Source organism: Ceratosolen solmsi, unplaced genomic scaffold (genome assembly GCF_000503995.2).
Source record: "Ceratosolen solmsi marchali unplaced genomic scaffold, CerSol_1.0 scaffold13, whole genome shotgun sequence".
In the NCBI taxonomy this organism is placed as follows: Eukaryota; Metazoa; Arthropoda; class Insecta; order Hymenoptera; family Agaonidae; genus Ceratosolen; species Ceratosolen solmsi.
Window position 1 is genome coordinate 10,891,882 of NW_011948418.1, and position 26,677 is coordinate 10,918,558.

Consider the following 26,677-nt stretch of genomic DNA (forward strand, 5'->3'; position numbering starts at 1 on the left):
ATAACTTACAAAGATTTTCTTACTACAGAAATAATATGCTTCTTATCAATAAATTTCAATATGAGTAAAAACTAAAATAACAATTAAGCCCATTGAAGATTTTATAAGTGTTAATCGACACTTTATATATTTGGTGACATATTGATTGAAAGTTTATACGCTGAATTTCATTCTGAATTGAATGGATATGGATTCTAATATAATAACAAAGGGATTAGAAAGTCATAAAGAACGCTTAATACACATAGTTAGTTATATAATAATTTAATATAATTATTATTTATAAATTACAATAAGAAAAGTAGTATTATTTTTTTTACATCCCCATTTTATACATTAATCTTCATCACAGTAATAACACCGAATATGCAAATGTTCAAGTGCTTTTGGTATAAAATTTACTCTTTCTCTCCCTCTTTCATAAATATATAATGTTTGTACAGATTGTCAATAAAATAGCTTTGAAATTTTGTTTAAAAACAAAGTATACGTCGTCGATAAAATTGTTCTTCGTGAATTATTGGTTGTCCACTGAATATTGGTATTTTACTGTCAATAGCTTCCCCAATGAATGTGTAACAGTAAAAACAACCAATTAAAATACCAGCAAAATGTCCAACAAACGACGAGTTTGGCACTAAAAGATGTATAAGTATAAGTTCTGTCCAAACTGCAAATTTACTTGGCACTTTGAAGCCTCCAATATCGTGGGATCTGTCTCGTTCTTCGCAGATAACAATAACCTTCAAAGCAAATAGAACAGCCGAGAAGCCAATAGCACAAGTGGTATAATAGGTATAGTCTTCTGTAATTTCTGTAAGTGCGTATCCCAAGAAAACGTACATACCACTACATCCCATTGATATAATACTAACAAGAATTACAAAATTTATCGTTCCATACATGGATTCAAGATATGAACCTTTCAAAAGAAACGATACCATATTATAATAAAGATGCATGTCCGATCCATGTTCAAAGTTAGAAACGACAAAGGAACGCCAATCTTTCTTTTTAAATATTTTGAATGCCGATATACAAACATCCTCTGCGTTCCATGGGACTTTGATCATTCCTGCATAAAGGAGGCTTTGAAGGAGGATTCCAGCTAATGTGGCCGGTGGAATTTTATTAATTCCAAAATTTAAGGCCTGCGATGCCAGCAGAATCAGTCCATACTGCAAACCCGGTTGTCGTCTTTGGCTTGGCCGCATAATGACTTATTACGATTTCCGCTTATATAGACAAGAAACTTTGAAACTTGCTCCCCTCACTTTTCCTTTTGTAGATCATACAAATTTTTATTTTAAAGTATTAAAAAATATATGAAAACAAGCACGTTCAACACTACGATCACAAAATTATAATCGCCTTTCTTTTGAACATCCGATAAAAATTAATATTATCCGTGACACTCAATTTTTCTATCATCTGACGTGTCCATTAGACTTACTGGCACGTGGAAGCATCTTATTTTTGGTTAAAAATTTGTTTACTATAGATTAAGGAACGCCAGGTATTCAACCGAATGTTACAAAAGTTCGAGTTAGGAGATACGACTTACCATAAAAGTACTAAAAATAATTGGATTACCTTTGAAATAGTTTAGATATACATGTCCATAGTCAATTGTTATTTTATATCTAAAATATTTATAATCATCTTTTATTACAATAAATTAATCATCTTTTGTCATAATAGGCAATAAAGCTCGTTATACGCTCATTCGTAATTTTGATTATTATCTTACAATGTATACACATGTATATATATATATACGCATGTATGTATATATATATATATATATATATATATATATGTTGCTATTGTAGGTGCGGCCTTATGTAGTTGCGCGCTTGCGCAGTTAATCAGTTAGCTGCGACTCGAGTTTTACGTGACGTAGCTTTGATCAGTGATGCTTCGACTTACTTTGTACTTTGTTACACATTATTCTCGTGCAATTGCATAAAGAATAAAGTTATTCAAACAATTTAAAGCGTATCTCAAAATTCGGTGCATTGATAAGGTTGAGACGAAGCTCCATTAAAAGACATAAATTGTGAATAAGTGATGAATTCTACGAAATGACGTGATATTACAGCCGGTTTGGGGTGATAAAAGACTTTGTTTACTCTTTCATAAGTAGTAGCCCAAGTCTCATAAAAGATGAAGTTTGAAAGATGAATTTCGATTGTTTTAACGAGTAGTTGCCCTAGTAGGTTTCAAAATTTCTCGACAAAATTTACGCTAATTTTTAGAGTATTGGTAACCTAACCTCGTAATTTCTATGACACCATAAACATTATTATGATGTCATAAATATTACAAATTTATTTCTAACACCATACTAATCTGTAGCAATTATTATTGAAATTTGTTATATGCTTATTTGTTTAATTTTAAAAGATAATAATAATTAATAATAACCGAAATACCAACAATATTATTAATAAGAATAATAATATAACTACTACTACTACTACTACTACTGTTACTGCTACTGCTACTACTACTACTACTACTACTACTACTACTACTACAACTACTACTACTACTACTAATACACAAATTAAAGTTGTATGCGAATTATATACAGTATTGCTATACTATATACAGTATTGAAAAATTTTGTGCAGTTTTATTTTAATTAATGAAGTTATAAAGATTAATTTTCTGTAATGAAAAAATGTGTAAAAGCCATGCATTTTCTGTCCTAAAAATAATATAAAAAAAAAAAAAAAAATCTTGTTACAAAGTATTTTACAAAAGTGTTGTTTTTGTTGATTTTATTTTATTGTAATAGATACTGTGAATAATAATTGCAGAGTGCTTAATAATTTTAGAAATTATTCAATTATTAGTAATCAGAAATTACTATAAGTATGTTTGAGCATTTAGTCGATATTTTTTGGCATTTAAATGTTACGTAAAACCAAATTTTCCAACGATAAGCTTTAAATTATATTTGAAAATTAGCAAAAATTTTGCTTAATCGTGGGTAATTATTACGAAACAGTAAATTAATTATCGATCACTCTTCCGTGCCTATTTCATCAATTTTCGACTATACTATTGTGTATTAATATTCAGAATTTTAATAATTCAGACATTTTTCATTCGTTATATTTTCTTTATATGTGCTTTTATGTGTGTTTCCCTTCGCACAAAGTTCAGTCAGCAGTTACATATGTAAAACGAGCTGTAACAATTGTCAAGCAAATTATAATTCAAGTTGTGATTTCGTATTATGCATGGCTCGTACAAATACTGTAATTCCCAATTTATTCACGAATTATTTCACGTATTAAAAAATAAAGTTTCACCGATTTAGGAAACGGTTATCCATCTTGCTATTAGCTAATTCTCGGCTATTGTATTCAACAAGCAGTGCACTATTTTATCGATAAGCGTATGATGCTGAGTTTTCATTGGCAATAATTACAAATAAATAAATAACGTTAAATAGATTCGTAAATTTGTCGTTCCACCATCATGCAGTCCGACATCTATTACATCGCACGTGAAAAAAAAAAGAAAGCAGAGCTCTACTTATACATAGGCTGTTTGTTATCCCTCGTTCGGCACGTTGTTACAACAGTTTTTATTTATTTATTATTTTTTTTTTTTCAATCGTCCATCTCCTCCTCTCACCTCCTCCACTTTCAGATAAGACATTTTCAAATCTCCTGGAATACGGCAGATCCTACTAGAGTATTTTTACGTTGCTCCCAATGTACGTTGGTTTACGATCCCAAATTACGTTGCTCCTAACGTCGCGTTCGACACGCCAAAACGAATGCGAGTTGAGCGCGTTGCGTGACCGAAGCCGATGATGCCCGGCATCGATCACCAAGTGACCAAATGATCGGCCAGTGACCCTCGCGACGCGTCCCAAGCATTTGCTGCGCGGGCACAGTCTCGGCAATATCGCGAGCCGCGGAGGGAATGTGGATTGGTAACGCGGCAACGAGAGGTAGCATAAGTTCCACAAAGTTCGGTACACTCGAAAGTAAGGGCCACTGATCTACTTTGCCCGCAGACTCGGAAAGCTCCGCCGTTGGCGCGCCTTTGCATCAGCCATCCCGAGAGAGTCGGAAGCGCCGTGTGCATCGCCCCCCACCCCCTTGGATCCCGGCCGGGGATCGCGACCATTGCGAGCAGCCGCGTGTCTGCCGCCAGTGCCGCCAGTCGAGATCGGCCCCAGGATGTTCACGGGTCCTTACGCCAACGTGCGACGCTCTCGGACTTGGAGCGGCAGCGGCTGTTCCATGTTGCTCATCCCGATGTTCGTCTTCGTCATCTTAGCGCACAACGACTTGATATACGACGGGGTCAATGGTAAAGCTCACAGACCGACTCAGTGCGAGTGCTTACGCTTGCATGCCTCCTCCTGGTAGCCGAGTCCTCGCCAGTCCTACGCGTCTTTGTCCCCCTGCACTTTTGCGAGAAGCTTTTGCCGGTTTTATTCTGTGTTATTTGGGATTCGCCGTTACGCGCGCATGGCCTGCTTATGATATAAAACGCGCGAGCTTTTTTCACAATGATTTCACGTGCTCGACTAGTAGACGAACGAGTGTCACGAGCATTTGACTATATTAAGCTTTAAAGTTCGGCAGCCTCGATCGATTATTTCTCCGTGTGTAAAGTAAAAATCATGGATATCGCACGGCGAAAGTTCTTGATTGGCATAAGAGTTTCGAATTGTTTTGGTATTGCGCGTTATGTGATAAATAATTATTTGCAAGCATGGGAAGTCACATAAGAGCAATTATTTGTTTATATAAAATACGTGTGATAGTTGTGTTTTAAAGCTCTTTGGTTATGAAGAGTTGAGAAAAAAAAAGCTATACAGGATGCTTCAATAAACTGACGCAATTAATACGTTTAAATGTCGGAAGACTCGACAAAAATAAAACTAATAACCTTAACGAATTTACTTCTTTCGTTCATAAAGCCATTTAATACTAACCTTAGCATGAGATTGTTATTATTGCTTTATTGTTTATGTCAAAATTTAAAGCTGAGATTGGTATTTCAAATATCACTGCCATTATTCGTAAAGATGATATTTAGTGAGCAAAAAAAAAAAAAAAAAAAAAATCTAACAGATAAAAGTCATTCTATATTAGGATCAAAAAGATTTTTTTTTTTTTTTTTTTCAATTATATTCAGCTGCTGCATGCTTGCGTGACAAACCACTCGTATATTATTATTTCCCTCTCCTATTATTCGCCTTAGCCAAAAATCTAATATTAACGCATATCAAATTCATACGTCAGAATAACGTATAACTGGAAGAAAAAAAAAACGAGAGACAAGAAATAAATAAATGTTAATCTGGATAAAGAGCGTATTGTATGGTTATATATTTTATTAAATTTTCATATGCATGCAATTTTTAAACAATGTCTTTTATGTCGGTTTTATAAAGAGAAATTTGATTCAATAGAATTTTTCATGGGGAATAGTGGAGCAAAATATTTTTAACTACGTATTTGTCGGTCGAAATTTTAACCAATAACAGCAAGGATTTTGAAGAGGGATTCTTTAGTTTGTTGTAAAAAAACAATTTTCACAAAACCAATAACAAACAATCACCATGTTCATGTGATAATTATAAAAGACTTTATCGAGTGCTGTATGTTTCCAATGCAATCCACGTACTCGAAATAATAAAAACAAAAAGCAAAGAAGAAGAGAAAAAACCATTGTTAAAAATTAATAATAAAAAAATTTTTTATCTCCCATCGTTAAAATTATTGTGCTCGTATTATCTGTCAGACCCGTGATGATTTGTGTAATTTTTGTTCGCCTAATACAACCTTGCGATTAATAACATAAGTTGTTTACATTACTACAAATCAACCATTAACGAGTATCGGTAATTTCAATTACATCCGGCAATCATAATTATGTTAAAAAGAAATAAGAATGTGTTATTAGTTTATGGTTCACCAGTGCATTTAATAATGATTTCATAATTTCAAGTTGCCAATTAAATTACACCGAGACATTAATAAAAATATTTAAATTAAGCCTCATCACGGTCTCATAAATTTACAAAACAAGATTTGCGAGTACTACTTTGACGGAAAATATGCGCTAAGCGCTACCGAACGTCAATTAATAATAATTGACCTACGACATGATAATTGATAATAACGAAAATATTGTTCTGAATATTATATAGTTTTGACAATTTTGTTAAATAATCGCCAAAGAGCGGCTTTGTGTTTTTCTCATAGCGCGTCTTCGTCTATGTTGAAAACGACCTGACTCGACCTCGAGCTCGATAACTTATTCAGCGCTATGCAAATTAATTAGCGATCGATGAAACCTAAATCAACCAATGGCCTAAATACTTCAAATGCCAATATTCGTAATTGTCCATATTAAAGTATTAATAATGGGAATTATTGGGACGCCTATTAGAGAGTTTAGTTGTAAACGATCACACTTCCCCGGATCTTTCAATTCACGTTTCATCGATAAACTAATTTTCACCATCGCTTGTCGTTCTTTGTTCTCTTTGTTCCTTTATCCCCGTCATATAGACCGTTATCTCACTTTTTTCTTCTTATTCCTTTTCATTTTGGTTCTATTCTTATTATTGTTTTTAAATTGTTCGCGTAACACGTTTACGTAATCCCAGGAAAAGTAGAGAGTAGAGGTGCACGCTTGAGGCCCGACACCATCGGCTAATCGTCGTCGCGACGGTCCTCGCCTTAGCCATCTTTGCAGCATCCGGCCATCAACCGAAAGTAATCCCAACACCAGCGGGCGGTGATAAAACGAAAGCGACGTGGCATAATCGGTGTCGGCCCCATGCTCCAGCGGACGAGGAAGATCGGGTCGGGTGTCGTCGCCTCGCGTGTCCCCGTTGGGCGTCGTTCGGGCCGCGCAACGGATTCTTACGAGGACGGTCCAAACGGGCACGCATACGCCTCCGAGACGAAGAGCCGCCGGGGGCGGCAACGCGCCGCCAACTTTTCCGCTTTGTAGGCGCGAGGCGGCGCTCCTTTTTCTCGCCGCGTATTTTAAGACTATGACGAGCGCTCGTGACTCGAGCCTCTCGGCACCTCTCGGTCGCCTCGCGACTTGTTTTAATATCGATTTTCTATGCCCGCTCGTCTACAGGGCGAAACGACTCCACCATCGCTTCGCTAATTCCATTCCATGGAGAGGAGGCTTTTGCGAGCAGGCCAATGCTGCAGGCCAATGCAATAAGCAAATGGCATCGTTGGTTGTCGTTGGATCGGTCGGCCGACGCTGGAGTCTCGTCCTTGTCTTAGCGAGGTTGCCGCCTGTCGCTTTCAGTGCTTTCCCTTGTTATTCGAGGGCAGCGGCTTTATCGAAGAATATTTAATCGCTAATTTAAGCGCTCGTAGTATTTGTTGTGCATGCTCGTCTTGTCTATTCAATCGTCATTAATATCGAGCGCTGCTCGTCGCAAATGTTGCACGACTATGATTCAACGATCCCATTCTCCGATGATCGATGATAGGCTCCCGAGCGTGGAAATTTCATAAAAACAGTAAAGTCCTATAGCTTCTCGGGATCTATTGATAATCATTGATTGGCGCGATACACGACTCGATTGTGCCAAGCAAAGTTGCTCAATATACGTAATATGTCTTTAATTAACGCCGCTAACTTCAAATCAACGACGCGTGGCTATTTATATCATAAGTAATGACGAGGAAGACAAGAAATATGTATCTGTAAATATGCATCTGTAGGAGAACTTCAAAGTACCATTAATCATCCAAAAATATGAGGTTAAAATGTATTTATATATATATATATATAAATGTTTGAAAAAAATTAGCGAGCGAGTCCAACGATTCCGCTAATGGAATAATATTAATGACAATATATATTTCTATCTTCGTGTATGCTGCCTTAAACGTAATTATTCTTCAAGTCAATATATCTGTGTAAAAATAATAATAATAATAATAATAATAATAATAATAATAATAATAGAGAAAAAGAATTGATAATAAAAAAAAAAAGACGAGGTATGGCTATTTCCTCCCATAAATTTCCGATTAATAGTTGATATGGTGGATAGTTAATTAGCCTCGTACAGTAAGTATCGTATCGGATAAGAATTAAGGGGCGAGAAAAAGTCGACGTGCATTATAGTGTCGTAGATATTTGTTCATAAATCGTAGGAATTATGAATGAAATGGTTGGGGTCGATATCATCGTTGGCCAAGCGCCATTAAACATGACTTATGCCAGCTGAGAAAAGAAAATATCCATTGCGAAATGGCACTTTATAATACGCTTACACAACCACTTTAAAGCCATTAAATCATAATTGCTTGTACGAAATAACTTGTATCATTACATTCAATAAAAAGGCCGTGCTACGGCGAGAATTGGGTTCAGATTGAGCGTCTGAATTGTAATTCTGAATTGTAGTTGACTGGGCAGCTCGGCACGTATTATTCCTAGCAATCATATTTCAAGCATGACGTCCCCTCATTCCTGTTGCAGATGTCTACGTATTCACGGTTGCGACAAACGAGACGGACGGCTTCCGCCGCTACGCCGACTCGGTCGAGGTTTACGGTTTCAAGGATCGCGTCCAGGTGCTGGGCTTGGGTGAGGCTTGGCGCGGAGGAGACGTCAAACGTTACGCAGGCGGTGGTCACAAAATCAACTTGTTGAAGGCGGCATTTGCGGAAAACTCCCTCGCCCACAAACCTAACAGTATCGTCATATTCACGGATAGGTGAGCTTCTCGTTCGGACAAGACTCACTTTCCGTTTATCGAGACTGCTGACCAAGTACTTGCTCGATGCACGAGTCGCACGGTATTCCGATCCCATTCCGATCCCCTTCCGATCCCATTCTAATCTCATTCCGATCTCATTCCGATCTCATTCTGATCCCATTCTGATCCCATTCTGATCCCATTCTGATCCCATTACCAGGATACGGTTACAGAGTTATTCATCTTATTCCGTCTAATCGACTTCACCGTGGCGATCGTCTCCTCCCCCCCCCCTCTCCCTCTCTCACCGTCACCCCGTCTTCCTCGCCCTCCCTATTTCAACCCAAGACACATCTCCTTGAAATCTTAGCCACGATGATTGACAGCTATAATTGCGGTTAATAAATTACGATTATGCGTGAAAAATAATAATAATAATAATAATAGGGAACCGCTAAGAATTACTACACGATCAGCATTTCCGTCTCTCGTTAATTGGCTGTTAATTGAATTTTGGATGGACGGCGCTTCGTAAACGTAATTTAATGGCCTGATTTTCATTATCCTTATGATAAACGTTATAACGAACTCCCGTTCATTACTAAGACTTTCTCTTATATTTTTGTTACCGATAATCTTCGCGCCTTTATAATCACGCGACGAAATTTATAAATTTCATACGGATTTTATAACGTTTCGTTATAATCCTCATGCCAATATAAAATGCTGAACTGATTTTGATTCCCGATGCATTCATCACAATTGTGACGAATATTCGACTTATTAATATTTGAGGACGGATTGCGAATCCGTCAAATAGAATTTAATTATTTGTAATGGTAGTTTGCTAGCCCATATCGACCATACAACATGTCTGACACTTTCGCGAGCGACTGCTCTTCCTTATCTCTCGGATTAACCTGACGATAACTCAACGACACTCGCTAGCGCATCTCATGTACAAAGATATCACCTCCATTATAATTCCTCGTGTATTTTTCTATTTAGCTACGACGTGATATTTTTGTCACCGCTCGACAATATAATTCGCAAGTTTAAGGAATGGGAGGACACGCGTGTACTATTTTCCGCGGAGGAGTTTTGTTGGCCGGACAAGTCACTCGCCTCTTTGTATCCCGAGGTGAAGCGCGGCCTACGATATCTTAACTCGGGAGCTTTCATTGGATATGCCTCCGACATTTATGACATTTTATTTACCGAATCAATCGAGGACACTGACGACGACCAAATGTTTTACACAAAGATATATCTTAACGCCGAGCTGAGGGAGAAGCACAAGATCAAGCTCGATCACAAATCTGAAATCTTTCAAAATCTCAACGGTGCTGTGTGTAAGTGTCGACTTGACTATTTACTATCCGAGAATATTTGACGATTATTTTGCTAAACTTATTGTACGCCCTCGGCGACTATTGAATTACCATTATTGTGATAGCATTAAAAACAATGAACAATTGATTAATTCATATTAATTTCAACGTTTCACGCTCAAGCCACGATGAAACGAAAATCATTTTTACCAAATTACTAAACATTGTACAGACAACGCACACGTCACGTCCTACAACTATTATTCTAAATCATTTCAATTTCACATTGTGCACGCGTTAATAATTTGTAATCCAAAGAACTCGGAGCTCCAAGCTCCGTGCACGCGAAATTAATAGAGATACTACGGTTAATCGAAACGATATAAGATTGTTGTTGTTGTTGTTGTAATGGAAACGGAACATCATCCATCACTCACGATGATTACGAATTACGGCCAAAGCGTACTCTATGCGCATTATGCGGTAGAGTAAATTAATCGCGGACGCAGAAATATTCTTTACTCGTTTATTAGAATGAAAGGATCGAGCACGCGAACGAAAAACTCGACGATTAATCAACAATTTGTCGGCAAAGTGCTCGGAATCAAAATTCCCTTAATCGTCAAATATTACAATGTCTTGATGTACTTAGCTCTAAGATTATTAAATCGAGACGCTTGCGTCACGGCATCGACGATATCGATAATTTTTAGACGACATCGAGCTGCGGTTCAAGGGTAACGACGCCTACATACAAAACACGGCTTACAACACAGTGCCGTTAATAGTGCACGGTAACGGAGGGAGCATTGGGAAATTACGTGGCCCAATCTTGGAGTCTCGAGGAGGGTTGCCTCGGCTGCTGGGACAGGACGATCGAGCTGAGCAACGATCTCGAGCCCAACAAGTTCCCTAAGCTCCTCGTTGCCGTATTCATCGAGAAGCCCACGGCTTTCCTCGAGGAATTCTTGCAGAATATTTTGAATCAAGTTTATCCGAAGCGGCGACTTCATCTCTTTGTGCATAATGGCGTGCAGTACCACGATGAATTTATGCAAAGTTTCATCGAGGAGAACGGGCGGGAGTATAAGGGTTTTAAGCAGATTAGACCAGAGGACGAGATTGACGAGGTCTCGGCCCGCAATTTGGCCATGTAATGCTCCAACTTTTGCTTATTTATTTATTTATTTATTTATTGTTTTTTTTTGTTTTTTTTTTGTTTTGTTTTTTGCTTTTTTTTTTGTTTTTTTTTTTGTTTTTTGTTTTTTTTTTTATTCTAAATCATTAATCAACAGATAGCTCTTTTTATATAAATATACATTGATCGTGTGATTTTCTGTATTTTTCGCATACCAACTAGGAATTGAAATCTATGCTTGCTTCGTATACGAATCTTATGGTATTCGGTTATTTAATTAACAAAGTCTTTAGCAGCCAAACGGCATCCAGCTGATAAAAAGAAAAAAGTTTTCTCGTGTATAAATTAACGAATGAGCATTAATTAACACTAAATCGATCGTCGTAATTGCCGATGATATCCGCCACCAAACTACCCAAATTATTTTCTTAAACGGCTAATTAACGAAGAATTAATTAATTTGCCCAGAGACTATTGCCTCTCTATCAAGTGTTCCGGCTACGTTTCCATTGATTCGGAGGCACACCTCGACAATCATAACACGTTCAAGCTCTTAGTGGAACAGCAGCGGGGAATCGTGGCGCCATTATTGGTCAGACCACACAAAGCATGGAGTAACTTCTGGGGCGCCATAACCGACGATGGATTTTACGCGCGCAGCACCGACTACATGGAAATCATTCACAACGAAAGAAGGTAATATATTTGTTAACGGGAATCGTTATTCCGCACTCGGTCGAAATAATTAGGATGTTTGTTACGACGAGTGGTCGAGTTTACTTAGAACATCGCAAATTATACATAAACTGCTTGCAAGCTCAGCTTAATGTTGTACAAGAGCTAATTATCATTTATTGGTAGCTTGTAATCTATTGCTTTTTTATTTAAAAATATTTTTTTTAATATTATATATATTAAAGCGATTTGTCCAGCAAGACTTGGAGGAGGCAATTTTTAAATAAAATAAAACAAAAATAAAAATATCTTCAAGTCCGTAAAGTCGAGAAAAAGGTCAGTTCCACCAATTCCTGTCAACTTAAATTCAAATACAAAGTCGCATGATAATTTCAAAAATCCGCTGGTAAAGCTATGTCGGCGACGTCTCTTCTCAAGAAACAAAATAGAATAATCTTCGTAAATATTCACAAGTGCCATTTATTAAATTTTTTTTAGTTTTTTTTTTCTTTCAATAAGTAAATATATACGTATAAATTAAAATCGAAATAACCAAATAAGTGAAATGCAGTTGATCAAATTATTCTGCCATCATTCTATTACAACAGATATTGGTTTTCATTGAGCAAATCGAAAGATACAGTTGAGCTTCAAACAATACAAATAAATGACGTAACAAAGACAGAGAGAGAGAGAGAGAGATATATATAGAGATAGAGATAGAGATAGAGTTAGAGAGTTAGAGAGAGAGAGAGAGAGAGAGAGCCTTTTTGCAATAAGATGTTTGATCGTTATAAATCTATGCAATGTAAGGGTTAATCGAAGGCAATGGAGAAGTCAGTCTTGAAGGATCTCCGGTCGATACTGTACATATTATCGGCTGTGCATTCGTAAACGCCGGCGTCCATTTGCGTCGCTGGATCGATTTCGAGCTTCGATTTTACCTTATCCTTGCCCATCTGCCACTCGTGCACCTTAAAGCAATTGCAATTGCTCGTGAATTATCGCTTCTCGTCGCGACTTATTCGGTCGCTTAAGCAAAAGAAAGTGGAGCGTTGACACGTACGTGCAAGTATAGGTGGGTGTATATTTCGTTGCCGTCTTTGTACCAGGTGATGTGGGGTCGGGGGGTACCTCGGGCGACGCACAGGAAAGCTATCTTGTGGCCAAGAACGTACTCCAAATCAAAGTGCGAAGCTAGTAAAATTTTGGCCCCCTGTGGCATTATTACAAATAATTGAAATTAGATCTGATAATCAACGATTCGATCGGCCTCGCAGCCTCGCAGCCTCGCTCTTTTCACAGTTCGGCTCGATACGTTGCTTTTTCTTTTCCATTTTTCTTTTCATTTGGGAGAAAGGAAGGAATAAGGAGAGATTTGAGATTTGGCCGCAGCAAGAAAATTGTAATTCCAGATGAGAAGATGTAGAAGGATGCGCTTTATTTATTTTAAATAACCTTTTACCGACGATAGTTAATTACGTTTTAATATAAATATTCAAATGTTAAGCGCAGTCTCGTTTGGAATATATCTTACAATACATTTTTAAGCTTTTGTGAAGTATTGCGCCGCTATTAAGGAGAGTATCGTGTATTAGTAGACTATTAAAGACAAATACAATAGGTCTATAATGTGAAATTGAAGATTTTAATCTATTAGCGTGAGAATTAGAAAGAGAAATGGATAAAAGAGCCTTAAGGCTTGCTTGCGCAAAACGAACGTGATAATCACGCCCAATGCTTACGTGCTGATTATTGTAGTATTGGTCACTTTCGGGATCGCGATATTTTCCAGTGATAGGTAGGCCGATTTGCACCCTCGACTTGCTCCTACTCCTAGCCCTACCTCGTCTGGCAAAAATCTCATGACAGCAGAACAGCATCAGCAGTCCCATGATCATCAAACAAGCCATCATCCTTCGTTCTGACATTTTATACTCCTGCAAGGGCAACTGTGCACATTTATTACAACCAAACACATAAATCTAATGGCACGAAAAATAATTCATTGTAATTTCATGTTAAGAAAAAATAATGGAAGAAAGTACGAGGACTTGATAGTTGTTTAAGATTAACAAGAGCACGCGTGATTACCTTAAAAAGAAAAACCTCGTTAAAATAATCATTTAATACATCGATAATTTACAATCTATTTCCTTCATTTGAGAAATAAATATTTGTGAATTATTGACATGTTGGCATTAAGGAAACATAATTGAGTTCGTATCCATTTGAATCACTGCCTCAGCGATTACCTAATTACCGTATTAAATAAATAAATATTAATCCAATCAATGGCATGTCGTAGCTTTAAATTATCAAGACAAAACAAAAATAAATAAATAAATATATAAATAAAAATAATAACAACGATATTAAAGTAAAAATTAAATCACTTTTTTTTTTTATCTCCAATCCGATATGTGCAATGCTTACATATTCTTATCAATTATGATTATATATATATGGTTTCATAATATTCTTCGTTATGTGATAACAATGCATTTACATTTATGATAATTATAACAATGATTAGCCTTCATAAGTTAGTTATTTATAAGTCTAATACTTCATAAGTTTCAATTAAAAAAAAAAAAAAAACAATAATAAATAAATAAATAAAAGCAGTATAAAACAAATGTACCGCAACATCTTTATTATGCATAAGTCTTTTTATTATTCTATCTCGACACGTTTATATTACACTTTTAAACCAATTAAGATGTAAATACAAATGTTAAAGTAATGCAAATGTATTCCAAGTTTAACCGGTTCACTAACATAAAAGCAACTATGCTCATGAAATGCTAACAATTCATTAAAGCATAACTTAATTTATAGAACATTCGAATACGCTTCCATAATTATTATTATTATTATTGCCACTATTATCACTGATTTTCATTTTCATTCGTTTAACATTACACTTGTCATTTCAAAACTAATAACTTACTTACTTTCGAGCTTGCCGCACTTTCTTATATTACAGTGTTCTATGAGGATTTTTATTTTAAATAGTTAATTCGAATTGAAAAAAATTCAACAAGCTTAGGGATTATTCAAAACTCTAATTCCCTTCGTGTCAATTATGTTTCTCTCCAAAGTCAGCTCTTTGTCTTTGTTATTCTTGTTCCTTGGACGAATTTTCGTAATCTTTAGAGCCGAATATCAGTATCGATAAATGGACATTTAAATGGATCTCGTGCAATATTTTCTTTACGATTTATGTTTTTGTTTGTTTTTTGTTGTTTTGTTTTTTTTTGTTTTTTATTGGATCGCTTCGTTCAATAAAAACGGAGAATCGCAGTATTGAAAAGTATTTGAATTATAATATGGTGAAGTAACGAGATAGGCGAATGCTCAAATGATTGGGAGTTCGATTGAGAAAAAGAAGATAAAATTCGTGCGAATGATCGTGAAAGGCACTGTACTGTTCGTCAATCACTTAAACTACCGACGAACACTGGCATCTCCCGATCCCGTGGAAATGGGCCACACAAATCCATTACCTGTCGCCAGGCTCGATAATAAGCAATGGACATCGCACGCACCAAAGTATTGATAGCGGCTTACTTGTGTATTTAACGTGCGAGTATTGGTGATGTACTATCGACGCTTCCACAGTATCATCAACGACACGGAACTCCACTGTAACTCCACTGTAACTGATGGCTCCCGTCGTCTAGCCGCTACTCCCCTAATAGTCCTGGCCTATCTATTACGCGCGACGAAGTTATAGAGAAATAGAGACAGAGAGAACCTTGCAACTCTAAGTAATATAATGCACGCCGCTGTCCTATGACCGCCTGCATCGACGAGTGCTTGCATATCCGTAATATGGACGAGGGCAATTGTGCGCCCAATGAACCTGACCCACACTTATGGAGTGGAAACTTCACTCCGTACTCAAAGTTATTTAATGATCGTAGGATTTGAACTCGCATTGAGAAAGAGCGACAAAGTTGAAGAGTTATTATATATACATATAGTATATATAATATATATTTAAATAATTATATATATATATATATATATATATATACATAGAGAACGAGAGAGAGAGAGAGAGAGAGAGAGAGAGAGAGAGAGAGAGACTAGAATGGAGAAATAATACACAATTTTACAATTATACTTTTTTCTATTCCATCTATTGAAATTCTCTTACAAAAACAAAACGTATCTTCAAATTGATATTTATTAACCATCTATCACACCTGCGTAGTCAATAATTATTTTATTCACCATCTTATTATAGACAAATCAATAATAAAAAGCACAATAATAATAATAGTAATAGTAATAATAATAATAATAATAGTACAATAATGGATACTTTTTCTGTATCTATCAAATATTTCGTATCCTTAAATTAAAATGTATATCTTTTCAGTTAAACAATTAATTTATTAATGAAAAACATTATATTCGTTTAAAATATGAATTGCCTCAATGTATAAGAAGAAATTATTTTAATTAAATTCGGTTGAGTAAAGTAACTCTAAATATAAAGGGCAGAAATGAGATGCTAAGAAGTAAAAATAAAACAAAATTAATTAATATTTCAATTTACAGTAATAAACGAATTAGCCCCTTGAACATATTAATTTTCGGATTTAAAGATTTAAAGTGGACAGTCGGTATACTATATTTCAATATAAAAAACTCATCTTAATATACTATGCAATTTAATCGTATTTACAAACATTATCTATTATTATTAAATAACGTAATTAAAAAAGTATTAAAGAACGTATACACATACGCGTAAATGCCTTTATAGATGTTACATTACATGGAATAATTACCACCTGACAAATTCTCGTGCTCACAATGATTTGAATATTACTTATTTGTACATAATGAAGTGAAGAACGAATCTTATGTTTATATATATATATATATATATATATATATATTTACCTACTAAGTCTAATATTATACGATTGACAATTGTCATATACCACAAATTTCTTCATCTTGCATAGAAAAATCTTGCATAGCGTACAAATGGCAATACTTATAAATTCTATTTTCATCTAAAATTAGAAAATATCATAGCATTAGTACATCGTCCATAATAGTTTTGTCTCCTTGTAATATTTTACTTTATATTGAAAAAAAAAAACAAAAGTGCAATAATAAATATACAATATGTTTAAATATATTAAAATACACATTTTTCAAAATTTGTGTAAAAAAAGAGTGTATTAGGAAATATTTGAAATTCAAATTTTAATTATAGAATAATTATCTCCCAAGTCAATTATTCGCATTCGTATAGAGTTGGAGAAAATTTCTTCTCAACATATATATTTAACATACATTGTTATTAATTTCTTACACTATTCAAACATTTCAATAGCCCATTATTGCTTACGAAATAAGTAGTTTTAGGCATTTTAGGAGAAAAAAATGCATATCAGTGGTGAATAATGAGTCGATAAACTTGACGCTCAACAATATTTTCATTCGAATCTAAAAATTTCGTATATTTAATCATTCAAAAACATTTGCGTACAATTATTGAATGCATTAATTCACATTAATTCATAATAAAATGAAGAAATAAAAATCGGTAAAAAATGTTGTCTACTAAATTCTAAATGAACGTGTAATTGGAAGAATAATAATTACTGTATTACTTTTTGCATGGTTTGATAATGTATTTTTTTAGGTTTGGCACAAGAATTTAATTCGAAAATCTACACATTTTTTTATATAATTCTAAAAAAAAAAAAAAAAAAAAAAAAAAAAATATTAAAATTATTTCGCTATAAAATTAAATAAAAATGAATAATTGTTTACATCATTCGATTACTCTATTTCTTGCTCTAATTAAGCATTGAAATTATCGATCAGTAATCACAGTCTTGTATATTCTAAAAATTTCTTGGAGTGTATTGTCAACCTTATTGAAATGATGGTGAAAAACTCAACCATTATGCAGAATAATTGAATATAAAAATTTTATTTATTAGCTTATTGAGAAGTTTTTATGTTTATAAAAGCTTTATATATAATTTTTACATAAATAAAATTTTATAATAATCGACGCTACTAATAATTAAAATGCAAAATGCAAAATGCAAGTATATATATATATATATATATATGCGCACACACAGACACATTTATAAATTGTAAACGGACTTTTTTTTAATGATCAACTACAAATAATTGAGTGTGTATTCTCTAAATTTCTTTGACTAAACTTTCACTGAAAATCTATTAAAATGAGTGTAAGCCTACGGTTAAATAGATTATGCTCTTATTGCATGAAAAGTCATTGTCAATTTGTAAATATACTTTGTCACGTGAAAAAATTCGGCCACTTTAATCTAACCTAAGTACATTTGAAAATACACTCGGTTGTATTCGGGCAACTAATTATTATTATACTCCAAGACATTTAGAGAAGATATGACTAAATTGTTGAACGGAATAAAAGATTTAATGAAAGTGTGTCGCTGGGTTGGGACGCATAAAAGTCAATTAGATCTAATACGAAATCATAACATAATCTGTCCGAAATCCACGACGATCTACAGCGTACTGATTATCCGCTTGGCACTCGTAATATCCAGCATCCTTTTGAGTTGCCGGATCAATTTCCATTTTTGATTTCATGGTGTCGTTACCGATGGGCCACTCATGCACCTGCACTCAAATTACATTTTCCTTCTTAATTATCTCTTTAATCTCGATTATCGTAAATTCATCGTATTTACGATCGAGGTATCGAGTACCGAATGCGATCGAATGATATTTTTTATTAAATTAATACATCTTGGTGCAATGTCAGTAAATTATAGATATAAATATAATACATATTGCCTTAACAAATCTATACACTTTGTTTATTTATTTAATTATTTATTTAGGTTTATCCGAAATATGCAAGATCATTATAAAATACTTGCTCGTTAAACTGATATTTAAATAGCATTACCTGGAAAAACTTATGGTGATAAAGCTCGACCCCATCCTTGAACCACGTGATTTCCGGTCTGGGAATCCCAGTAGCCATGCAAAAAAATGTAATTTTTCTTCCAAGCATGTAATCCAATTCGAAATGTGATGCTTTTGTTATTTTCGCACCCTAAAGGGACATTAATGTCATTTAATATCATAATGAAAAGCGTTTTGTTTCGGTTAGTCAAGCCCTTTTGAAGCTACTAAAATAATTGAACGTAATCTCGTGAGAGAGTAGTATCAAAATAAATGAACTTCATAATGGTCATTAATAATAATAGTTTATATCCTGATATTTTGATTCGTTACAATTTATCTTACGAGTGATGGATGAATTAAAAGTCATAAGTGCATAGCTATCAACGTATATTTGAATAAAGTTTCGTTGAAAGGATAAATAAACGAATCCGTTTAATAATGTAAATAGCGCATTATTCATTAAATTTTTTTTATTTTTTTTTTTTTTTTTTTTCATAGGAAATGGCAGCCGTACCAAGACCTGACCTCTTGAAGCTTATAAAATGCCACGACCTCAATGAGACTTACGTCCTTATTCTCGTAGTAGTTTATAGCGCCAGGATTGCGATTTGGTATAAGTATCGGTATGCGCGATCCGTAGACCCGTCCCCGACCACCTCTGCCTCGACCACGACCACCACCTCCGCCCTTAGCCGCCTCGCTCGTTACCAGGACCAACGCCATACCCGCCAGCAGCAATAGTACCGGCCAATAGTAGCTCCTCTTCATTTGACCTTGAAGCGAGAAACATGACGTTGAAAAAACAACAGTCCGACTAGCCTGGTAGCTTCTCTCTATTAAACGTTTCGTCGACTCTCGTATTCTAGCCCCAGTAGCTTCTCCACGAATAGATCAACCGCCGTTGATTTTTGACCAAACTTTTGGCAACGCGTAACCTTTCGAAAACTTTACCTTTTTCTAATTCGGATTCGCCCCTTATTTCATTAATTTCGTTGTTCCATTCAATGTCGCGACTCGAACAGTCAGTCAGCTTGTAAGTAGCTTCTGCTGATTCAGTTACTTAACTGCCAAACTTTTGTCTACCACAACGAACGATGCATCTCTCAATGTGCTCCCCCCACACTGACTCGACGATTATCATTACTACGCCTGTATGGCTAAGATCTATCTATTACGAGCAGCACAAAATCATCACGATATCCAATCGGAAGCTTTCCAATGCCTTCGATTCTTATTACAAAATCATTGCAAATTCCAACAAAGTGTCGCGCGTGTTTATTGACGCTACACAGCGACTAGACGGAGAAACTACGTGATTGACGACGACTACGTAATATCGAGGCACCCCAAACGCCACTAACGAGTTTAATAAAATAGTGGGGAGATCGATGTATCGGATCTCAATCGGCAACAACGCGCAATTATCCTCTTGCGGCAAGACGGACGAATGAAAATCCGCACGACGTACGCCGCACGCGCATTTAACGGGATAGATTAGGGCGACGGTGATAGGTTGACCGGGGCAAAAATCAACTCGCCGTCGAGCATTAGACAACCACCAGGTGAACCGATGATCAACGAGCACACTTACGCACCGAGCGCACACTCGTAATCCCTTAGGTATAATCTCCCGGGAGGCGGACAACGTCGTCGAGCCCACGCGTACTCGGTCTCGCGGGGCAAGCGCGACTGAGCCTCGGCCAACATCCCCTGGGCAGTCGTGCCCCCGCGCAGGAACAAAAAGGAAAAGAGCAAGCAAGACGCGTAGGAAATGCCATCGGCGAGGCGGGGAACGCCACCATCGGGCTAATGGGGAGAGCGATAGAGATAAAGTTACGGCACTCAATTGGATAATTATGCGCGACCGATTGCCTCTAACGCGCTCGATGACGACGCGGCGCAAAGTAACCGAAACCCTCGCGCGCTTTAAGCGATGACCTCTGGCTTCCATCGAGGGCCACTACGCTCCTCGTCGACTAACGCTGCTTTCGCTCTCCTAAGCCCCACTAACACCCTCTCGCCCCACCTACTCCCTCCTCCTCCTCCTCCTCCATCTCATCCCGGACACACACGGTGGGCCTTCAATTTCTTTCTTTACATGTCAATGGCAAATAAGTGCTTGGCACTAATTTCCGCTAGTATCAGCAAAGGATATTTGTTAATGTGTATCTTGATCTGAATTCCTCAACGAGAATTTTGCTCGAAGACGCTCGTTTACTAACTTAATCCAGACTTTTAGAGACTAAAAGTACGCAAACGATGACATCGAAAGGATGCGTTATCAATTGTGAAAAATCAATTGTCAATTATCATGGTCGTAGCTTACTAGTTCATGGTCTCGTTATAGACTCGTTATAGACACTAGGAAAAATTGTTTTTTTTTTTTTATTATTCTCTCATATAATTGAAAAAATTATGTGGCTAAGAAAATCCGACGTCGAAATGAGAAAATGGCGCGCGTAAAACAACTGTCTCTCGTGATCTGTTAGAGGCCTCTGGAACGTGCCATTCATCAGCAGCTGCTACCTGGTGAACGCCAGCCTCCTAATCAACAAAGCCACGAGACCTTCGTACGAGGAAGCCGACCTTGACCCGGACATGGCGTTTGCTTACGCCAATCGACGCAGGGACATTTTCATGTACGTTACCAATCGGCTGGACTTTGGCCATCTCGTGACCCTCGATCATTTCAACACGTCACTCACGAATCCCGACTTGTACCAGCTCTTCGATAATAAATTGGATTGGGAAAGGAGATATATACACGTAAACTACTCCGAGAATTTCAAGCCAAAGAGCGTCCCCATTCAGGTAAGAGTCCATCTTGCCTTTCGGCCAATTCCAAATGTCGAAACTCCCAGAGTTTGGGAAAATTTCAAACTGCCTAACGCGCGTTGTGCCCGCGCGAGCTTGAAAGCGGCACTCGCAGGCGCAATGAAAAATAATAATAAATAATGATAACAATGGATGCGTACCAGTGGAGTGGGAGCAAAACATTGAATAATGCCATATCCGTGAAAGCGGATGGATTGATGAGCGAATAATGCTTTAATAAAGCTTCAAAAATGCATATTTTTTCAAAATGCTTGGGCTCGACATTATATATTCGATCTGAATTTACGATTTCATTTCTAAAATTTAAGCGACTCTTTAGCCTTGTCCAGATGTCTACTGGTTTCCAATTTTCACGGAGAGATTCTGTAAGGATTTTGTCGATATTATGGAGACTTATGGAAAATGGTCGGACGGCTCAAATTACGTAAGTAAATCGAAATCTTAAATAAATTTGTTTTTCACTCAATGACCTCTCAATCGATCAAAAAAAAAAAAAAAAAAAAAAAATAAAATAAAATAAAAAAAAAATAAAACAAAAACAGGATCCAAGGAAATCAATGCTCTTGATAAATATCACCAAATTTTTTTAATTATAGAAAATTTTTAAATTATCATTTTTTAGTAAGACTTTTTCTCTATGTGAAAAAAGCATTTCTTTCTTTTTTTTTTTCTTTTTCTTTCTTTTTTTTTTTACGGATTATAACAATATCTCGTTAACGAGATTGTAATTTTTTATCCATTCATCTTTTTAATCGTTTGCAAATTTTTGATCGTTAACAATTTAGCTTTGTAACAATGATTACAATTATCGACTACTACTTTTCATCAAACATTTGTGAAATAATTAATAAGTAAGGCGACGGCAATAGTCATTCCGAACTTCCGTTTGCTTTTTATTTCTTTTTCACGTTATGATTTCAAGAGATGAAAAAGTAATGAAATACAACAATGTCATTGTATAATTATTGTATTGAAAAAAAAAATTGCTATGATCATGTAAGCTAATATTAATAATCAGTCATTTTAACAAAGTCATCGAACGAATAAAAATCTATTGCGAACGACGCATAAAAATTCGGATCGATTGAAACAGCGACGTTCGGACGTCCATAATCGACCTTTACCAAAAAAATCTGGAAATTTTGAAAAAAAAAAAAAACAAAAACAGGATCCAAGGCTGTCCGATGGCTATGAGAATGTGCCAACACGGGACATACATATGAACCAGGTTGGCCTTGATTCCCACTGGCTCTTCGTGCTGCGAAATTACGTTCGACCGCTCCAGGAGCTCGTCTTTCTCGGCTACTTTCATGACGTAAGATGTATTTTTTGAAACCAGCATGACTTATCCCCGTTTTTTCTTTTTGCCCCTGGTTTATAGGACCCGCGGCTCGAAAATGGCTACGAAGCTGTACCGACGCGCGACATACATATGACACAAGTAGGTCTCGACGAGTCCTGGCTTGAATTTCTTAGAGTCTATGTGCATCCATTACAGCGAGATGTTTTCACGGGATATTACGACTACGTAAGCGTAATGTAAAAGGCTCGATTGATTATGAGAATTATTTTGTTAAACGATACATTAAATATACAATACGGGGTAGAAATATTTATTGATAGGATCTTTTTCATACAATAATATACTTGCCTCACTTGATATTATTTTCTACTTTCTTAATATTTTTAACATCTAGTCCCTCTACTCGCCAATTTGCCCATTTCTGCATCATTATCCAACTCATAATACACAATTGACCAGATAAGCGTCATTTTATACTAATCCAAAGCCATTGACGTTCATTTGTAATTATAAAAAAAAAAAAAAAAAAAAAAAAAAAAAAAAAATAAAAAAAATTTATAATCGATTTCCTTTGCCGTTCATTCGTTTGATTCTTAAGTAGCTAAGCATTTTGTATAATTCGACTTTTCGGGATTCAATAAAAGCTTTTCGACGCGAATACCGCTCCACACGTCAGTCGATGCATATACGTAATTCTAAATGTGTACTTGACACTAGACGATATAATATTATTTTACTTTCGGAATTACTCTCTCGTTACGCTGACTTTATCCATTAACACCAAACTATCCAGGCATTTGGCAACTTTAACTTTACCGAATCTTTTGCAAGCGATTGCCGTTTCATTTGCAATTGAATTTGATTGAATATCAATAAATTATTACTATTTTCCATTTCCACGTATCCTTCAAATTTATATTTTCAGTCAATTTTTACGATTAATTGTCTTGTTTTTATCAATTACAATCTACGTCCTATTTTAACGTCGAATGAATAAATAAATAATTTATATACTCTTAATGCCTGCACAATATTAATATATATTAAGAAAAAAACGATACACATACATGTGCATCCGCATATACAGTGTATACATCAGTGGTTATTAAATGGTAAAGAAGAATTCATCGTTAAATATTTCTTCCCTTTGTATATTTAATTTTTGTAAAGGAAATTACATTGCTACAAGGTCACGCATTATGGCAATTATGGTAATTATTGAAAATTAGTAGTGGTAATTTGGTTTTCAAGCACGCGGCATTAGCACAATATGACTTTACGGTAAATTGGCAAAAGCTTAGAGGGAATGAAAACAAAAAAACAAAAAAACAAAAATGATAAAAATGTTCGTATAAATAAAGGTGTGAGTTATGAAAATTTTTATTTAATTAATGTTGCATCTAATTTGAAATTCCCTTCGATTCAAATTTATTCTACCAACTAATCACACATTGCAATTATTTATACGGCGATCGATCCTTTTCAATTGACCAGCACTAAATCTATGCACAATGTATAATGTATTACTATCACCTACACAACGTAAGCAGGGCCATTTCATTCGACGCTATAATTATGATATGAGGACGACTCGATAACAAAATTGCGACGAAGGGAAAACGAAGGATCTCGCTTCGACTGCGAGCCGAGTACATTAATGGATGTGCCTCTTTATCGAGTCTTCCTCCACAAAACATAAAACATCGTTCCTTTTATTATCATATTTATACTCACATAAAATATTGACTCAAAATTTAAAAATCTTCCAATAAATTCAAGGAATATGCTTGTAATAAAAGATAACATTCTCTTTCATATAAAGATTAGTAAATTAATACATATAAATTGAAAGTACTTTTACTTCACACTTATTAATTTATTACAAATAACGATATCTCATACAATATTCATTGCATTTAAATATTTATTTTATCTTTTACAAAAAAAAAAAAAAAAAAAAAAAAAAAAAAAAAAATAAATAAATAATTCTTTCGTATTACAAGAATTTTCGTAAGAAATTATAATAACACACTTTCGAATTCCATTTATTTACACTATTAATAAGCGTTTAATAATAGTTTTTAATCGTTAAATGTTATCATAATTATTTTTGTGTTAAAAATATAATTATAAAAATAAATTATAAAATTGAAACAAATATTATTCATTGATGAACAAATGTACAAATGAACAAATATTATTCATTGATGTCCAATTATCTGTATTCGATGAAAAATTTTGAAAGTTTTTTATTATAAATGAACCACAATGTTATAATATAATTCAAAAGTTTAATAAAATAATTGAAATAAAATTAAATTAACAATGTTGTGTCTTTGTACATGGATAATTTAATCAAACTAATTCTTTATTTATAACATAATGAGTATTCTCTAACTTTAATAAATAGTAAATAACGCATGTTGTGTGTGTATATATATATTTACATAATCGTTCAATTTGTTGAAACACCGATTACTTAAAAATTTCTATTTTCACAGTAATTTGTGTTTTGAAAAGCTTATTTCAAAAGTATTATTTATATACATTTTGATTGTTTTTGATTAATGACAAACAGTCATTGATTATTTCTATCTACAATTTTGATAGATAGACAGGGGATTATATTATAACAAAGTACTTATATTATTGTAAAATTTAAATGCACGCACATTGCAAACACATTACTTTAAACGAAATGGTTAGATATTAAATCTGGATAATGGTTTATGTATAAAGATTTTTTGGCTCGAATAATCGAATGTAAGCTTACTTAACGTCAGTCATTCGTGTAAAAGTCAATCAATCTTCTCAATGTAAATTACGCAACAATATCTTCAATTAGAAATTTATTATTCATATTTTTATTCCTTATGTTTCATCGTCAATTCTTTCAATTTCATGCTACATTTTATTCATTTTCATACATAATAAAAGAGTAATTTTTATGCTTCCATTTATGAAATTTATTCTATAATTCCATTTATGCTCCTCGACGAGACTATCAATATAAAATTACCGATTTTGCACTATCGCTTGCAATGAGAAATAATCTGACGATAAAAGTTAGTTAAGGTGGAGGATCGCGTAGACTGGTAATTAATTGTAAACCTGCAGGTATTAAACTCTGATTATTTGTACTAATTCGCAGCCACCGCGTTCCCTAATGAACTTCGTCGTCCGCTACCGACCCGACGAGCAACCGAGCCTCAAACCGCACCACGACAGCTCCACCTTCACGATCAACATCGCCTTGAACAAGGTCGGCGAGGACTACGAGGGCGGCGGCTGCCGATTTATTCGCTATAACTGCTCGGTCACGGACACCAAGCCCGGCTGGATGCTCATGCACCCGGGAAGATTGACTCACTATCACGAAGGCCTCAAGGTCACCAGGGGCACCCGTTACATTATGATCTCCTTCGTAGACCCTTGAGCTTAATGCGCTTTGAAATCCTCCCAGGATGTCCTTATTCCAGGCTCTAAATAGAATTTCAGCATTATAATGCGCGAGCTCGAAAATTTGTCTGTCTTGTTGAATATTTTACGTCTGGATTTAAATTTCGGGTAATGGAATCACTGCCTAAAAATCACTTTATAAAATATGTGGTGATTTTTTATCGTAATAAGCTCGTCTTTTCCATATAATTTTTAATATAATTAACGCGTCGTTCTGAAAAGGAGAATAATTTTAAAATGCGGATAGTAGATATTTGAAT

General features: G+C 35.2%; 4 protein-coding genes across 6 annotated transcripts; 1 reads left to right on the top strand and 3 right to left on the bottom strand.

Annotated features, from left to right (window-relative positions):
• Nucleotides 1-307: 307 nt before the first annotated feature.
• LOC105360324 (rhomboid-related protein 4) lies at nucleotides 308-1,643 on the bottom strand. The gene has a single exon (XM_011497214.1). It carries the CDS (start codon nucleotides 1,212-1,214, stop codon nucleotides 474-476), a length of 741 nt encoding a protein of 246 aa, XP_011495516.1. The 5' UTR covers nucleotides 1,215-1,643; the 3' UTR covers nucleotides 308-473.
• Nucleotides 1,644-1,886: 243 nt separating this feature from the next.
• On the top strand, nucleotides 1,887-26,613 carry Plod (procollagen lysyl hydroxylase). The gene is given in 11 exon segments (XM_011497220.1): nucleotides 1,887-2,215; nucleotides 3,667-4,338; nucleotides 8,506-8,743; nucleotides 9,734-10,077; nucleotides 10,770-10,857; nucleotides 10,859-11,209; nucleotides 11,663-11,890; nucleotides 21,310-21,631; nucleotides 21,975-22,079; nucleotides 22,824-22,970; nucleotides 26,110-26,613. Coding segments are annotated over 10 exon segments (2,241 nt in total). The 5' UTR covers nucleotides 1,887-2,215; nucleotides 3,667-4,205; the 3' UTR covers nucleotides 26,395-26,613.
• LOC105360327 (WAP, Kazal, immunoglobulin, Kunitz and NTR domain-containing protein 2) lies at nucleotides 12,622-15,821 on the bottom strand. Of its 2 annotated transcripts, XM_011497218.1 has the most exons (4): nucleotides 15,443-15,821; nucleotides 13,615-13,809; nucleotides 12,936-13,085; nucleotides 12,622-12,843 (listed from the first exon to the last, which is right to left on the bottom strand). In XM_011497218.1, exons 2-4 carry the CDS (start codon nucleotides 13,798-13,800, stop codon nucleotides 12,685-12,687), a joined length of 495 nt encoding a protein of 164 aa, XP_011495520.1. In that variant the 5' UTR covers nucleotides 13,801-13,809; nucleotides 15,443-15,821; the 3' UTR covers nucleotides 12,622-12,684. The 2 variants fall into 2 exon arrangements, with proteins under 2 accessions (XP_011495520.1, XP_011495519.1); XM_011497217.1 differs by lacking the exon at nucleotides 15,443-15,821 and having other exon boundaries at nucleotides 13,615-14,128.
• Nucleotides 18,168-20,857, bottom strand: LOC105360326 (uncharacterized). 2 transcript variants are annotated; one of them, XM_011497215.1, is made up of 4 exons: nucleotides 20,416-20,857; nucleotides 19,388-19,593; nucleotides 18,819-18,968; nucleotides 18,168-18,526 (listed from the first exon to the last, which is right to left on the bottom strand). In XM_011497215.1, exons 1-4 carry the CDS (start codon nucleotides 20,525-20,527, stop codon nucleotides 18,368-18,370), a joined length of 627 nt encoding a protein of 208 aa, XP_011495517.1. In that variant the 5' UTR covers nucleotides 20,528-20,857; the 3' UTR covers nucleotides 18,168-18,367. The 2 variants fall into 2 exon arrangements, with proteins under 2 accessions (XP_011495517.1, XP_011495518.1); XM_011497216.1 differs by lacking the exon at nucleotides 20,416-20,857 and adding an exon at nucleotides 19,772-19,777.
• Nucleotides 26,614-26,677: the final 64 nt, after the last annotated feature.